Source organism: Gavialis gangeticus, unplaced genomic scaffold (genome assembly GCF_001723915.1).
Source record: "Gavialis gangeticus isolate Ggan-Ray unplaced genomic scaffold, GavGan_comp1, whole genome shotgun sequence".
Lineage (NCBI taxonomy): Eukaryota > Metazoa > Chordata > Crocodylia > Gavialidae > Gavialis > Gavialis gangeticus.
This window is the reverse complement of record NW_017728980.1, coordinates 588,069-605,054: the sequence shown is the minus strand read 5'-3', so window position 1 is coordinate 605,054 and position 16,986 is coordinate 588,069. Positions and strand designations below refer to the sequence as shown.

At 51.9% G+C, this 16,986-nt stretch overlaps 1 protein-coding gene across 1 annotated transcript in view; it reads right to left on the bottom strand.

Annotated features, from left to right (window-relative positions):
- Positions 1 to 3,180: 3,180 nt before the first annotated feature.
- LOC109291386 (carcinoembryonic antigen-related cell adhesion molecule 5) overlaps positions 3,181 to 16,986 on the bottom strand; it is a 21,375-nt gene continuing 7,569 nt past the window's right edge. Inside the window, exons 3-9 of the mRNA XM_019508389.1 lie at positions 12,038 to 12,313; positions 11,198 to 11,473; positions 9,679 to 9,843; positions 8,189 to 8,449; positions 5,325 to 5,615; positions 4,202 to 4,516; positions 3,181 to 3,260 (exon numbers count right to left, since the gene is read on the bottom strand). Of these exons, the coding sequence (XP_019363934.1) occupies positions 3,181 to 3,260; positions 4,202 to 4,516; positions 5,325 to 5,615; positions 8,189 to 8,449; positions 9,679 to 9,843; positions 11,198 to 11,473; positions 12,038 to 12,313 (1,664 nt within the window). The remainder of the gene's footprint in view (positions 3,261 to 4,201; positions 4,517 to 5,324; positions 5,616 to 8,188; positions 8,450 to 9,678; positions 9,844 to 11,197; positions 11,474 to 12,037; positions 12,314 to 16,986) is intronic.

Genomic DNA, 16,986 nt, shown 5'->3' with positions numbered 1-16,986 from the left:
TTGATTAAAACCCAATGCAACAGGTTGGATCTGTGCAAAGATAATTCAGTGCATGACACTCCTTCTCCCTGAGGGCTGCAGGCAAGTTAGTGCTGGGCTATTTTACGAGCTGGGGAAGAAATACAACGTGGGTGTCCTGATTCCCAGCCCATCTGCCTCTCTGCAGTGCCACCTGCCCACAGGGCCTGTTGGCTGAAGGATGAGGGTATCAGTGGCAGGAGTGACGCCATTGGACTGGCAGACATAGTGGTGGCAGTGCAGGGCAAGCTGCCCCTGTATCCCCTGCCACAAGGAGAGTAATCATCAGCTGCTTTCCCTTTCTATCTCAGACTCAGGTGAGCAGCCACCACACCCAGCACCTGCCAAAGGAGACAGTGTTTAGTTTTCACTGTAGCTCGTATCTCTTCAAACAAGAGCCATCTCTGATGGCATGGCATGCTCCTGCAGAGCACTCAAACCTCCCCCAGCTCGTCCAACTCCTGTTAACATGAGGGAGTGGCCAGATCAGCCTGAAACACTGGGTTCAGTCTGCACAGTTAGATGGTCAAGAGAAGTCCTCTTGAAGGCATTTGTAGACTGCTCCCACGTCTAGTGCTGTGGCAGGACACAGTGGTGGCTCAGGCCCTTCTCTACACTCAAAGCCGTGGTTCTCTTGCCCTGGAGCACCCCGGGCAGCCTTGTACAGATGACTGAATCTTCCCGTGACCCCTCCTCCTCCTGCTGCCTGCTCTGCCCTGCTCTGCTCAGACTGGGGAGCCCTTGGAGGTGGGACTGTCCTGCACTGCGCATACTGAGCATCTCAGAGGCACTGCATCCCCTCCCTGCTGTGACAATCCCTCTGCGAGAGAATTACTGAGATTTTAAATAAACTCTCTTCAGCAGCTGCTCCTGGCCCTTCTGCTCTGCCATGGGCTCCTTGCTGCGGAGGCCCCATCTGGTTTCAATATCAGCTGTTTTTTCAGAAAAATCACTCATTGTTTCCTTTTGCATTTCATTTTCAGTTTGCACCTTACATGAGCCGTCCCCAGCTGGACTTAGGCATGTTTCCATAGCTGTTGTCCTTGTGGAGAGCTCAGCCATAGCTTTTCGCATGGCTTCAGCACGGTCTAACCAGAACTTACAGCACCAAGCTGTCAGGACCTCTGGTTTCCATTCCCAACTCTACTACTGACTAGAAGAGCAGGCTGGACTGCCAGTAAAATTCCTGGCCTATGCCTCAGTGTCCCCATCTCCACAATGACTCTTACCTTCAGGGAGGAGGGAGCCATGTGGTTTAAAGCTTGCCCATGAAAGGGACCAGAGAAGGACAAAGCATCATTGTTTTCCATCTGCAAAGCAAGGGTTTGCTCTTCCTTCTCTTGTATAAAGAGCTGTTGTTTCAGCCTCTCTCCTGCCAGGAGGTATCCTTCACCTCCAGGATACGCTGGTGAAGATGAGCACTCAGCTAGGATGATCTAGTTGGGGATGGTTGGACTAGATGACCTCCTCAGGTCTCTTCCAACCCTCATTTTCTGTGATTCCATGATTCTAGCTAGCTCCCTGCCGGAGGCTCCCTAGGGTCATGGTGCTGAGAAAGATTTGAAAATACATCCCTATCCTGAAAAGTGACTTGGCCAACACTGCAGCACAGCTGTCTGTATTCAGCTTATGGGGAAGAGGATGAACTGCCCTCCCTGCAAACTCCGCCTGAGATGTGAGGATGAACAGAGACAGACAACACCTAAGCTGGTATAATTTGCCCTGTGGAGAGTTAACCCTTGCCTCTGTCAAGAGGCACTCTACACCACATAAGTGTAATTTGTCTGCTACTTTTTTTTACACTGGTGCAATGATCGTGGAGCAGGCCGCAGCTCCCTCTCCAGCACTGAGCTGGCTCTAGCAGGGGCACTGACTTGAGCGGTCAGCTCTTTGGGGTCAGGCTGGTCTGTTTGCTCAGGACTAGCGCACTTCAGTGCTACCACAATACAAATATTAATTGTGACACTTCTCAGGCCTTTCTTTAGTCTCTACAGCCAGCATATTTGAGCGGCAAGTGCTGGGAAAGATACTTGGAGGTGACTTGGTTGAAAAGTTTATGTCAAAATTTTAAAATGGCTTTTCAGCAAAGATTAAGTATTTTTGTAAAAATCCAGCACAATATTTGCACAACATTTCTTTGTCAAAACAGAAGTGTTTGTTTGTTTGTATTTTGATGCACCCCTTCCCCAAAAAACGTAAGGAAAAGTTTGACAGAAACAAACGTTCTTTGTTTTCACCAAGGCTTTGATCTGGAACAGAGCGCACTTCTAGGAAGCAGGCAGGCAACAGGTTACAGTCACTTTTCAGGGCAGAGCTACACTTGAAAACGATTGTCCTTCTCCAGGGATTGCAAGGGGCTTTAAACCAATCCTTTAAATAATGGAGCCAAGTGTGGTAGGAAATGCCCAGACCTTTCTCTGAGCCAAAGTGACTCAGAGCATTCTCCTGTTCTCTCTCCTACTTAGAGCAAATGCAGCATGTGGGATGGTATGTTGCACATTAGTGACACCAAACCAAATTGCAGCCAGCCTCAGGGCTTTCAGAAGTCAGACAAGCAAGCAGAGTAATTTCTTGGTGATGTGCATGATGATATCTGGAGATGCGGGGTGAGGCACACTTCCCAGGAAGGGATTATAGTTGGCAGGAAAGATTAACCAAACCGTGCAATTAAGATAATGAACCGATGGGGAACAGAAATGACAATCACATTGAAACCTTCAGAGAAAAGTTCTCTTCCAGACCACACCGTACAGCTCCAGGGACCAGCATCCACTCCTGATCTCATATGCATCTGGAGCAGTTAGGACAATACAGGACGAGAGTGGGAGGTTGGGCCAAGCAGAAAGCAGAGGGAGAAGCAAGAAGAGCAGAATGAAGTCCAGAGGGTGGAAGGCAGAGGCCTGGAGAGAAGAGAAGGCAGCAGGAGTTTTTCCTGGTCATCCTGACTCCTTCCCAGCCCTGGCATCCTATTGCCTTGGATCTGCTCTTATCCAGCCATGACTTAGGAGAGAGCTAAAGAAACAGGTACCGAACTGAACCTCACAACTGAGAGAAAAGCCTTGGCCTGTAACTCCGTGGGGCATCAGTGCTCAACCCAGGAAATGTGCCAGCCCAGCTCTCACATTCACATAGCATGCCCTTGTTTCTGGAGTAACACATTTTCTAGAGGTCCTTGTTGCGCCCTGTCCAGCTAACCACTTCCAGTGGTGGGTCTGCTTGGTGCTGCTCCCCAGCAGCTATTACTGCCGGAGGGCAGAGCCCTGGGCCCAGGCCCAGCAGTGCTAAGGAAAAGACGCCTCGCTCTGCTCAGGACCCTCCAGGAAGAGCCTGGCTTCCCAGCCTTCTCCGTACCATGCTGAGGCCTCAGGGCATCTGACTAAATGTTCTGCTGGGATCCTCAGTCCTAACCAGCAGCATCCTGGTCTTGCACTCCTGGAGCTCCTCTCACTGATCCACTGCCATCCCTCGGTCCTAATTCACAGCTGCCCCTGTCGTTCCAGCCCTAGGCTCTTCTCCCAGGCCCCTTGCACTGCGTTGGCAAGGACCCGACATTCTCCAAGTCCAAAGCTTGGGAGTCTGTGAGCAGTTGTGCCCAACTCCACAAAGGATGCTTACCTGTTCCTGACAACATGTAGCAAGGCTGATGAACAGATCAGCACTGTCACATCAGGTTGTTCCCACACCTCACCTACAGCGTGCCCTGCACCACACTGACCTGTACAGTTCAGCTACCCCACTCCATGCACACCAATACAATTGCTTTGCCCATGCCCCAAGCTCCCAACACTTCCCAGGTAATGGGAGAAGGCCAGGCCTGGATAGTCCATTCAGCCTGTCCTACCTGTTGCAATTCACATGAAGGCACAGCTGTATGCTCTCCTGCCCTTTCATCCTGATGTGACAGGGATCCTCAGGGAAGGGGAGGGGTGTTCAGATAAACAGGGCTCAGATGCAAACCTGCTAGGTTCTTTCTTTCTGTCCAACTGGAACAAGAAACAGGGCTTCCAGGCACAGCCCCACTCTCCACAGTCCAGCATGCTCCACCCAGCAGGAGCCCCGCCATGTATCCCAGCCCCATGGGATGGGGTGGGGTTCTAGATACCTGACCTATGGCTGTGCGTTAGGGCTGCAGTAGGGGCCTGGCAGAAGTTCCAGGGACAACAAACTGCCCGAGTCACTTCACCTGGTGTCTTCATCTCGGAGGGGTGCCCGGTGGTGCGGTGGTTGACAGCCAGGATGCGGAAGGCATACACTATTGCCGGGTCCAGTCCACCCAGCCGGTGGTCCCGGATGTCAGGTTCGATGTCGCTGGCCACAGTTTCCCAGAGGCTGTCCACTGACCTGGACGAGTTTGAGAAGTTTCTCTTTGCGTCTCGCCGCTGGACCATGAAGCCAGTGAGGTTCCCTGAACCCTGCGTCACCCACTCCAGCTGCACCTCGGTGCGCTGCCGGGAGTACATCAGCTTGCTGATTGTCACGTTGGGGGGCACTGGGTACTCTGCAGGTAGACCAGGCATCAGCTTTGCATCCAGATACTCACAGCCCAGCACAAACATGCCCACACAGACCCGATACTGTCATTCATGGGCTACATACACAGACATGCACGCACAAACACACTCACACACACACACAGAGCCATATACACACACAAGTGTATTTGTACAGGCACACACAGACCCTGCACAGCTGTACATACATGGCAAGCAGATGTGCACAGCACGCACAGTTCATTTCAAACACATGATTGCTTTCTCACAGGCTCTCTCTTTCCTTCTCAGTCTCTTTCTCTCATCAACATGCATTCACACTTACTTAGTTCAGTGTCTAATTAGCAGATTAGGCAATAAAATGCTGCACCTGCCTCACTGACTTCAGAGTGAGAGGCGCCTGGCTCAGCCTAGTCCCTGGAGCCTGGGCAGTGCCAGAGCCCCCATGACTTCACTCACTGTCATGGAAACTGAGTGGGCAAATGGAGCAGGAAACCCTAGGATCTGCAGCCCCCATCACCCCACAGTCCTTGGGGGTCCAGCAGCTGGATGCTGTCATTGTTCAACCTTCCAGCAAGCTGCACGCAAATCAGACCAGCAACTAACCCAGCCAGGACAGCTCCTTCTGTCCCCTGACTCCGTCCTGTCTCACAGGTCCCCAGCACAAATGTAACCCAATTCTCCACCCCCAGAGCCTCCATACACTTCCCCTTTGCCTGCCCTCACCACCTTCTGTTCCCTACAGCTCCCAGCATGCTCTTGTCCCTCCAGCCCCAGCTATGGGACATTGCTCTGTGTTTCCCAGGAACTTCTTACTTTTCACATGGAGGCTGATGGGGAGGCTGGTGTTGCCCACAGCATTCACTGCTGCACAGCGGTAGGTGCCACTGTCACTCGGCCACTCCGTGTCCCGGACGGTCAATTTGAACCAGGTGCCACTCTGCTGCAGCCTATACTTTTGGGCATCTGGTCTGATCACTTGGTTCTTGTTGTTGTACCAGAAAACTTCAGAGCCCAGATGGGGCCCCTGCAGCATGCAGCCCAGCTGGACCTCGTCACCTTCAAATAGCGACACCTCAGTGCTCTCTGCCACCAGCCTGGGGACTTCTGTGCAAAAAGAGGGAGAAAGGGAAGGGCAGCTCTGGTGAGAAGGGCTCTCTGGGGCAGTACATTTCAGTCTGAACAGAGCTGGGGTAAAGGTGGCCCTGCATATCACACAGGACTAGGGCATGTCACTCAGAGCTGACAGCTTCAGCAACCAGAAGACATATGTACTATCTTCTGGTTGAGATGAGGTCTGCAGAGCCAACCTGGCCTGGGGGAAGAAGTTGGGTTCTGTCCCTATGACCCCCTAAAAGCAAACTCATCCTAAGGAGAGAGGCCAGCCTCTGTCCCTGGGACCTCTGAAGAGCTAGCCTAGCCTGGGGACAGGGAGCTGGGGTGAATTCTGGATCTGGAGTCAGCAACGGGTTTGTTCAGTAATACCCAGTTGAGGGGACGAATGCCAACCCCTGTGTTTTCTGAGCAAGGGTCACTGGAAGGAGGGGCCTACTGAGCCCTCACGACAATCTGGGAATCAATGAGAGACATGGGCAGATCCAGGACTGTGGCCAGAACATGTGGCCATACCCGCTTTTGCAGTGTGATGTGGAGGGCCTTGTAACTGTTCTTACAGTGCTTACAGAGCAGAGCTTCACTTAAAACTTCAGCCCAAATGCACCCTCCCTTCTGCCACGTGACAGATGGCCAGTGGTACATGCACAGGTGTCATGGCCACCACCTGCACCCGTGTGGCATTGAGAGTTGAACTTACTCCATCAATCACAGGTGGAACCACCTACTGTGTTCTTTGGTGGAGTGTGGTGGTGGCCAGCCTTTTAGGCAGGTGTGTTACAAGCTAAGCTGTACTGCTTCAATCCCTACCCCTGAGGGGCATATCCGATAGTGTTTGGTCTGGGGTGTTGGAATGGAGGCAGAGGGGGCTCAAGCCTCCAGTTGCATGGAGTAGGGGGGGCAGGATGCTGCTGTGAGAGAGGTGTCACCACAAAGAGCCAAGTTAACCCTTCCCTGGCCCTCCAATAGCCACACGTTTATGTGGTGAGTGAGGATTCCTAGTCCTGAATTTGGCAGCAGCAGCTGCAGGGCCAGGGAAGGGTTAACCTGGTTCTGGCAGTGATCCCTGACACCTGTCTCACAGCAGCATCCCTCCCTGGGGGACTCCACTCCCTGGAGAACGGTGCTCCCAGCCTCAGTTCTGGTGCCTCCCTTCACTGAGTGCTTGGGGTTTCTGTGACATGCATGATGCCCATGCCACTTGTGGCACGCACGCTACCAAGCTGCCCCCACCTGCTGTGCTATGTTCACATGGCAGCCTCCAGCCACCAGACAGCCCTGTACTTCCTGACACGGGAGCAGACCTGATTGCTTCCAGCACAGGGCAGCAGCGTGTGCATGCACACATAGACGTGCCGGCAGGAGCAAGTGCTCCTGTTACACGAGTATCACAATGACCCCAGCATCCAGCTCAAGACTTGTCCTTGCAGCCACACTTAGTACAAGCCCCGAGTGCTGGGGAAAAATGTTGGCCTAAGAATTTGGTTGGTTTCATGGCATAGTTTCTACCTAAAAGCTACTTGTTCCCTTCTAGCACCAACTGCTGTATTTCCTCCTTGTCGGCTCACAAAGGAAGGACAAAACTCCTTGCTCCTACGAAGGGTCCCTGTTCTCTGCTGCTGTTGGTGTCCACACCACCTACATGGGCACCACATCAGCTCGGCTGCTTCACCGCCTGTTTCAGGGAAAGAGGTGTCACAGCTCCTTCCCACCTACATCATGATGAGAGGCAGCAGAGGAGATTGGGAGATTGCAGACAGTAGGGGTTGGCCATGCAGGGATCCACTGCAACATCAGTGCAGTGTGTCCTACAAAACCCCCCTGGGCCGTTACGCTGTCTGCCCATGTGTCACGGGGCCTGGAAAACTGACAACAGACTTTGTGATCCGACGTGCCCTAGTGATTGTAGGCAGTGTCTTGGCCCAAGTCTCCCTAACCAGTGCTGGGTTAAAGCATGAGTGAATCTGAGCAGGAGGCCTCAACTTGGCCTTCCTGGGGATAACAATTTGGGCTCTCAAAAGTGCTGCTTCAGAGAGGTTTCACTCAGTCCAGGTAAACTTGGCTTTCCTCTCACCTCCAGCGGTGAAATGTGTTTGAAGCGGAAATAAAGAATCCAGAAAGCCAGGGCCTAGGCAGGGTGGTTTGTACTGGAGGAATGAATTTCCTGCATCAGTAATTTGTGTCTTTATCTCATATCATGCCCCCACTCAGCTTGCAGGAGCCTGTGAGTTTTGGCATTGCCACAAATGTGGAGCTGGGTCTGCATAAGCATCACTCAAGCTTAAGGGAGCTTTCTCCAAAAGTCCATTGGCTTCATGCCGCAGGCTGACAGCTGGATGCACAGGGGCTCCATTTTCAGTGCTGTGGTGAACATACAAGGCCACTCACTCAACTACAACGTGCCTTGGCTGCTTTGCCCTTAATGCCCTCATTTGTTCCCTGAGGATCCGGCCTCCCCCCATCCTCTCAGCATGTGCTTTGCCAGTGATTTCACTGACGAGACATGAGCACTTGTCATGCCCCATCGTTCCTTGTGAGCGCCTCTGGACCGGGGCCGGCCTGCTTACCCAGCTGGATGTGGCACTCTATTGCTCTGGCCAGGAGAGGGTGGGCTGCGATGCAGGTGAACTCCTTGCCGCCCAGGCTGCTGTTGGACTTCATGACGTAGATGTTGCTGGACTGTTTCAAGCCCCCCAGCACATGGTTCCTCCAATCTCTCCACCAGAGTGTGACACGGGGCATCCCCCCTTCCCAGTTGCAGGATAGCATGAGGAACTCATTCTGCTTGGTGGCCATAGCAGAACAGGTGGGGTTCCCACCAGGGACCCCTGCCGGGGCAGAGCAAACAGTATCTTAGAGACAAACATCCCTGACCATGTCCAAATCTGACCTGACAGAGACCCTGTGCATCCTGGCAGGAGGGACCCCCAGCTTTCTGCTCACCCCAGCTCAGCCCAGACAGCTGGTGGCCTAAGCCAGCTCAAAACCTCTGGTGACAAGGGCAGAGCCATACAATGTACACCCCTGATTTACAAGCTGCTCCTAATGCCCCTCATGTAAATCAGGGGGGACTCCACAGAAGCTCCTAGAGCTTGCCCAGAGCGCCCTGTGAGAGTGAAGTGTGTCCAAAGCTCAGACCACTGCAAAAACAAACATGTGGGACACGATTCGTACAGATCCAGGCCTCAGCAGGGAGTCTATGGCACAGTCCCTTAGGACTTAAGAGTCATCTTGTCATGACAGCAATGCCTGGTGATAAAGGGAGCAGGAAAACTACCCAAAGTCCCTAGTGCTCCTGAAGTCCAGGGCATCTGCTTCACAGGCAATATTTTCTTTGGAACCAAAACTGTTTCACGTTTCCCATGAATGGGAAATCCTGATACAATTTCATTCTGAAAAACAGTGAAACAGCAGTGCTCCAGCCCCATCAGGGAGACTGGCAAGCAAGCCAGCCCTGCTTCCAAGGCCTGTGTCTTTAGGAGAGTCCCTTCAGATGGACTTCTCCATAGCTGGGGTCCCAATGCTTCCAGGCTTCCCTGCTGTGCAGCACAGGAGCTAGGTGTCCTGTCCCAGGGCCAGGGGCCGCAACCCAACCAGCTTTATTTCACACTCATGGAGACACCCCTGGCTGTCCTTTGAGGATCCCAAGCCCCAGTTTGGTGGCCTTGTACCTGTTTGGTGCACATAGCAACTTCTGCAGCTTACATGACTGTATGTGTTTCCAAGGACATGCCTGGCACACAGAACCTTTCACCCCAGTCTGTTTGCCTGAAGCCACAAGTATTTATCTCTTGGCACCAAGTTGGTTTGTGGCAACATGATGGAGAACATCCCTGAGAGCCACCATTGCATTGTGCAAGATTACTATGTGATATGCAGAGTGAGGGGGCCTCTGCAGGCTTTGGGCAGGATTTTGGGGCCTGTCAGTACCTTGCAAACAGAGCTTCTTGAAAGCAAAGTGATTTTGGAATTATAGGGCTGGGTAGCAATGGTGTTATTGTTACCCACAGTGTAGTTTTCTTGGGCTGTGCTGGGTACAAAGGGTGATGGTACTTACATACAGTGGTCTTGCAGACGGCCTTCTCCCCGATTCCTGGGTGGAAAGCCAGGCAGGTGTACATGCTGCCATTCTGGATGTCCATGCCTCGCTGGATGCTGGTGGCATTGGAGTAGGCCACCCCGGTGTTTGCTTCCTGGCTGGATTTCACCCACCGCAGCTGCACTGGGGGGAACCCACCAGGCCACAAACACTGCAGAGCAATGTCCTGGAAATTGGAGGCAGGGAATGGAGTGCAGCTGGGCTTCCCGTGGGGCTGATCTGTGCATGGGCAAACATTGAATCAACAGCAAAAGGAGCTAGTGATGCCAATAATAATATGGGGGCCACCTGCAATGCAGCTTTCCTCCCCAGTGCTGTCATAAGGACACAAGGGGCAAAGAGCTGGAACCAACACCCTGAGCTTCTCTGTCATAGCACATCTGGCCCAAAAAAAGGGTCTGCTCTGCCCAGCACATGGTTCCAGGGACATTTGCTGACAGTGTAATCCAACAGCAGCTCTTCAGGCAGGTGACAAGTTGTGAGTATCATATTCAGTCAGCAGCTTCCTCTGCTGACACCACTCTCTTCACCCTCATGATCCCCTGCCTGTCACCATGGTTGATCCTTCCAGCTTTCTGATCTGGGATGAGTTTCCTGCCCATCTCCTAGGATCCCTACACAACAATTATTCCACCCCACACTCCCCAGCTACCCAACCTGTCCCCCGTCCCCCCAGTCGGTACCACAAAAGGATGCCAGTGGTCTCTCTCAAAAATCCGCTCCTTCACATGGCTGGGGAGTGTTTGAGGCCCAGTCTATGTGAAGGGAGCAGAGGCCAAGAACAAAGCTGCTGGAAAAGGGGTCTCAGGACTTACAAGGGATCACATTTTCCCCAGTCTCTAGACAATCTGACTAGATTTGTGAGGATCTAAGTGCAGTGCACATCCCAGAGATGCATCAAAGGAGCTCTTCCAGGCAAAAACTTGGACTACAAACCAGCTATCCAACACTGCAGCTGCTGCAAATATCACTGAATACTCCCTCTTCCATGTGATAAATGGCTAGATGACCAGCTGGGATCACTCACAACACAACCCCTCTGCTCTTGCCAGACAGCCCCAGACAGGCTAGAGAAGTCTGACCTGAAAAAACAATGCCTTCACCTACATGCAGGACAGCACAGTGAACACCACTGCCAAAGGGCTACTGGGATCCCCTGCTCTCTCCACATGCTTTACACCTTGAATATTGTTGGCTTTCCTCACAAGGGGACTTTTGTGGTGTCCCTAGATAGAAATGTCTTTATTTAAGAGGACAGATGGCCCTCTTTATGCCATCTGCTAAATCCCTTCAGCATTCTCCTGGTACCTCCTTAGCTAACAGGTAGCCAGCTAGATGCATCAGAAAGAGAGGAAGCAAGAGTGGAGGAAGATGCAGCAGACAGAGGAAAAGAGACAAGGCAGGAATGTGGCTGCACTCTGGAAAAAACACATCTGGGCAGGATGCATGGCCCCTGGGAGAGACATATGGTACTTACAGTAGACGGTGAGGATGATGGTGGTCTGAGTGCGTGTGTTGAGGTGGATGTTTTGGGCCAGGCAAGTGTAAGTGCCTGTCTGAGTCCGGGAGATCTTGGCTATCACATATTTCTGGCCAGAGTAGACCTGAGAGCTGTTGTAAAACCAGAGATAGTGGCTGGGTGGGTTAGAAGAGGCCAGGCAGGTCATGATCACCTCCTCCTGCTCGTTAGCTGAGAAGCCGTTATGGTTAATAGCAAATGGCTCAATACTGATCACAGGTTCATCAGGGCCATCTGAAAAGCAAAGAGGGAGGCCAGTAGCAATAGGCCCCAGAAAAGGAAGGACAGGAGCTCTGCTCAGACGAACGGTCAGGAACTGGGCTTTTTAACTGGATTGAATCGGTCCAGGAGTGGGACACGGTGGGTTCCACCCATGAAACCCTTTGGAAAGCATGGCCTAGCAGTGCTGGGGCAAGGCAGGGTTATGCCTAGTGTAGGTGGGCCAGATACTTGCTCTTGTTCTAAATACTCAGTCCCCCTCAGATGCCCAAAGAGCCTCAGGCTGACGTGATGATGCTAGTGCCATGTGCCAAGAAGCATCTGGTCATGCCTCAGAAGCTGACTGAGGGGCTTGGGGGAGAGAGGGCTGGAGAGGCCTGCTTCATAACAGGGCTATTTTCTCAGGAGAAGCTCTTTTGTGGCCCAGTTCTGGGAGATACTGAGCACTCTCTGGCCCCGAAGGCCATAGCAGGACTTACAAATAATTTGCAGGAATGGGCCCAAGAAGGGATAGTTTGAGATCTTGCCAGAAATACAGTGGGGAGAGGGTTGTTGGCACTGTCAGTGCTGACCACTTACAAATTACATCCAGATACATGGGCTCGCTGGTCTGGCTGTTGATTTCATTGTGGGCAGTGCAGGTATACCAGCCCATGTGTGTCCGGTTGGCTGACATCAGGTTCAGCAGGCCACTGGCAGTTTCAGCCACAGTCCCTGTGCTGTCCCGACTGGTGTAGTGGTGCCAGGAGTACCTGACCGTGGGTGTCCCCTCCTTCACAGAGCATGTCATCACCATGGCCATACCTTCTACTGGTGTAGAGTTGTTCATCTGGAGGAAGGGCTTTGAAACAGGAACTAGGGGAGACCAAGAATAGGGCTCAGATGTGATCTAACCCATCACCTGTGGCCTTTATTCATGTTGCCACACGAAACCACCTCTTCCCACCCTGCTGTGCCCACAGGCCCTTCATTCTGATAGTCCATTTGACTCCAGACCAGCCCACCCCTGCCTGCTCTGCCACCCACCAAGATGGGCCCTTCCAGGCTCTCCAGTCCATTCTTTTCAAATCTAGTCTTTACTGTTCTAAACCAACCAGTGCTAATGATGGTACTTACATACAGGGCCCTCTCTACACAATGTGACAAGGTGCTAGAGACAGGACACTGGCTAGTGAGGGCAGGAAGGTTCGGAGGGGCATACAGGAGACAGGCGCAGCTCAGGTCTTCATAGGAGAAGCCCTTCACACTGCAGCCACTGAAGAACCAGACTGTGGCTTAGGAGGTTGCAGGGGAGAGGGAGGATGGGGCAGCAGGAAGGGGCTGTTACAGTGCTGCAGAGAAAGACTGCGTGGGGTATGGTAGGGGACGGCGTTGCCCTGACCCCCTCAGGGAAGCCAAACTCTAATCCCATCTTGCCTCACCTGGTGAGACTCCTGCAGAGCACCCAGAGCTCTGTATCCAGAGCAGGTGTTTGCTCTCGCTGGACTTTGCTCTGCTCAGCCCCTCAGCCACAGAACTCCATAAGGGATGTTTTTAGCATCCAGCCCATCCCTCTGTGCTCTGGCACCACAAAGACTGACTGTTGGTAATGTGCCACCAACCTGGTGTCCTTGTACGAACCTGGGGGCCCACTGTCTAGTTGCAGGGTTGCCAACACTCACAGTCTTGTGATATTTGGTGTTTCACATAAAGCGCCAGCTCTTGGAGTCAGCTGACAACATGCGACTCTCAGCAAAAGTAAGTACCTCATTCGTGTGCTGAGGAGCAACTCCTGCAAACTTGTCTCAAGAGACTTCGGGCCCTGGCAGATGTGAATTCAATTGCATGACTGAGATCTGACAAGATTCTATCCAGGATCCCAACATTCACATGTCCTGGCCTGGCAGACATGCAAGACACAAAATTTATGGGATCCAGGATAAAATTTGTCAGATCCCTGGTACATTCCTAGACCTTCAAAGGGCACCATGAGAAACACCACACTAGAAACCAAAGCACCCTTTCAATTTGCCAGCATGTGGAGATCCTGGTATCAGAGAACCATTCCCTGATGTTGGGCTCCCCATGAACTCAGACCTTCAAAAGCACATCAGGGAACCAGTCCCTGATGCTGGGCTGCCCAGCTTGGTTTAATACATGCCAGTGGGGTGCTCAGCACCTCATGGAGCCACATCCCAGTGCCAGGTTTCCAATGCACCCTGGGTGGCAGCATCCTGGATCTGGGGTCTGCCCCCTGCCAGTCCCCCCAATCAGCTGATCAGTGGGACCCAGGCAAGGGGCAACACCTTATCTGGAACAACGTGGCAGCCTCCTGGGAGCCTAAGAAAGGGAAACAGCTCCCCAGGCTCAGGGTCTAAGGTGCTTGCATGCTACACATTTAAATTAAACCGTAATACTAACCAATCACAAAGATGTTCCACATTAAATTTCTTGCATGTGTGGCATGTTGCAATTTATCACATAGTTGACAAGTTAATTGTGAGGTAAATGTAATGTGTGCCATGGGGCCTCAGAAACTGGATGTTAAATACAAACGGATGGCAGTGCTGCTAGGCTGGACTGAACCTGGCAGACATCGAGTGGCACTGAACTTCTCATTACTCCTTTGTTACAGGGAATGCCCCTGGGAGGTGTCAGTATGCCCAACATGGTTGTACTGAGAGCTAAAAACCCTGAGAATACATGCACAAATCATGACATTGACAGTGACTGTCCACATGTCACAGCACTGACTTCAGCATAGCATAGGGTTTCCTGAGCCAGCACTAACTGGCCAGCACAGGCATCAGTAGGAGTCTACCCATGGCAGCACTGAGCTCAGCCCAGACAAATTTACTCAGCTTCTTAGACAGGGTTTGCAGCTTGGCCGCTCTTGGTATCTGTACCTAGTTTAAACTGCAGTGTGGCTACAAGTGCCACATCACAGAAGCCGGTGTTTGTGATGGGGTGCAGCTCCCTTGCACACAGTCACAAGCATGAGGCTCACAGGTGCCTCTGTTTTCCAGTGCTGAGACCAAGCTTTGCATCACTCAGATGTTGCAGTCAGTGCCTGAGTGCCCACAACACACTGAAAACCTCAGCAAGGTTGAAGCAGAGGGGCCCTTGGGTGGGTGGGTGGAAGGGGGAAAGGAAGAGCATCTTCCTTTCACTGAAAAGTGCCACTCCTGCTGGCAAGGACTGTGCTTCTAAATCCTCAGTTCCCAATGCTCAGGGCCTGGTTTCAGAGGTGCTGAGTAACAGTACTCATAAACATAGCTGAGGGCAGCTGCAGGTAGAGACACCCATAGTTCTCCTTTGCCATGACGAGTACAAGGCAGCTGGTGAGCTGAGACTACTGCCCATCACATGCACCAGGTCAGCCTCATTTAAGTCCTCTCTCAGCCCCTATCCCCCTGTTGTTTTGTGTCCAACACTTTGATACTAAATTCCCTCAGAGAGGGACCATTTTTCTGTTCTGTTTTGTGCACCACCTAGCATAACAGGCGCTGGTCTATGATGGGTCCCCTGGGTACCACAGGAAGAGCTGCCCATCTCTGCAAATCTTGGCTGCAACCTGCTGCCTCAAACTCTTCCTGTGTAAAAGGGATATGGATGGTCCCTCCCTGAGGGCTGCCAAGTTCTGCGAGCTCCTGTGGGGCAGGCACCCTGCATTCCTGGAGCAGGGTGAGATCCACCAGCTCTTCCTTCAGTCTATTTTTCCCATTGACTGATGAATAAAACCATCCCCAAAACTGTTCTACAGAAGGGAACAAACTGCAAATCTGTCCCTAACAAGGCATTATTTTCCAGCTCTAATTGCTACCTCCACTTCTACTTTCTCCTCTACTAGACCTGAAGCCCTTCCCCAGCCCCCCTTGTTACGTCTCTCGTGTTTATAGCGTACTTGGACTTTAGTATGAATAAACACCAAGGATGGGGGCTTGGTTTGGTCACCTAATATGGCTTGTAACTTTCCAGCCACAATCTGGCCTTCCACTGGGAGTTCATGAAATACTACAGAGGGACAAGATAACTGGAGGACAGTGGGGCAAAGACACCTGCTACTGAAGGGCTGTTTGCTTTCATGGAGGAGGCAGAACAAAGACCAGTGGCTGGATGCCAAAGTGGGGTGAATCCAAACTATAAATGAGGCACAGGTTTTTAACAACGGTGATAAAACCCTTGAACAGACTAACATGGGGAGTGGGGGGCTCTCCTTCTCTTAATGTTTTCAGATCAGGAGTGGGCACCCTTCTTGAAGATGGGCACAAGCTGTTGGGCTCAGTAAAGGGGCAACCTGGTGGAACTAGCCTGTGATACGCAGGTCAAACTAGATGATGTGAGGTCCCTGAGTTGTGGGCCTTAACTCTGGGAGTAAATCTGTGACATGCTCTGTTTCCCACAGGGTAGAGCTAGCAGCTAATCCTGGAAATAATAGCAAGCTGCTGTGCACCCGGGGCTAGCAGAAGCACAGCACAGTCACTCCAAGTGCAGGCATTTGCTAACAATGAGTGCAGCCACATTCTTTGGAAAGATAATCTCCCAGCAACCAAGAAGATTCTGACAACTGAAGTTAACTAAATGCAGGCAGCAGAGCGCATGCAGGTGCCCATACTGAAACAGGCAGCACACAAGGTGCTGTGCCTGGGACATGCCAGAAGAACACACAGCCCCCAGGATGCAGCAGAAAACCCTGCTCAGACCCCTTCCCCCCCTTCCGGCATGCAGAAATGCAGCGGTTCAGGCAGAGCATTAGAGGTTTGCATGCAGGCCTGGCTGGGTGTCAGGAGGCCCAAGTATAGCTACTTATATCACTGAAAGGATCATCAGTTGGCATTGCTTTGCACCAGCATGTGTGATGGAGGCGGACTGCAACACAGCTGCAGGTAACAATATTCGGTACAGCAGGGTCCATGAAGAACTTGACTCCTGCTGTCCTCACCCTTGCAGTCTCTCTAACCAATATCAGTGCCAGACCCATACAGGAAGGCAAACCCCAGGGGCCCAAGCTGATAATGCCACTTTGTACTGTTGTGCATAAGATGGCACAAGCCAGGCAAGGGTTGGTTTAGTTTCATTTACTCTCCTTCACACAGTCCAGCTCCAAAGGTCCCGCTTTAGTTTGCTCTAGGTGATTGTTCAGCATTACACAATAGGGCTGTGCAAAGCTTCGGATCATGATTCAGATTTGGAGATGATTCAGAGCTGAATCTACAAATCTGAATTGAATCACTGGAAGCTTTAGGCTTTCTGAATCGATTCAGAAAAGATTTGGAGATTCAGCCATAGAGTATAATGGGGAATCAATGAAATATCTATAACTTTGTTGTCTTTTGGCTGATTCTGATGAAACTTTCAGGGATAGTAGCCTCTGCTAAGAGCATGACATGTGCCAAGCTTCAAAGTGACAGGTGCAGGAGTTTCTGGGAAACTGCACCTCAAACTCTTGAAAGCAAAACTCATGTCACGTACGTGTGTTAAGCCACAGCAGGGTGAAAACTGCAGGGGTGGTAGCTCTTGCTGAGGCCACAAAGCCTGCCAAGATTCAA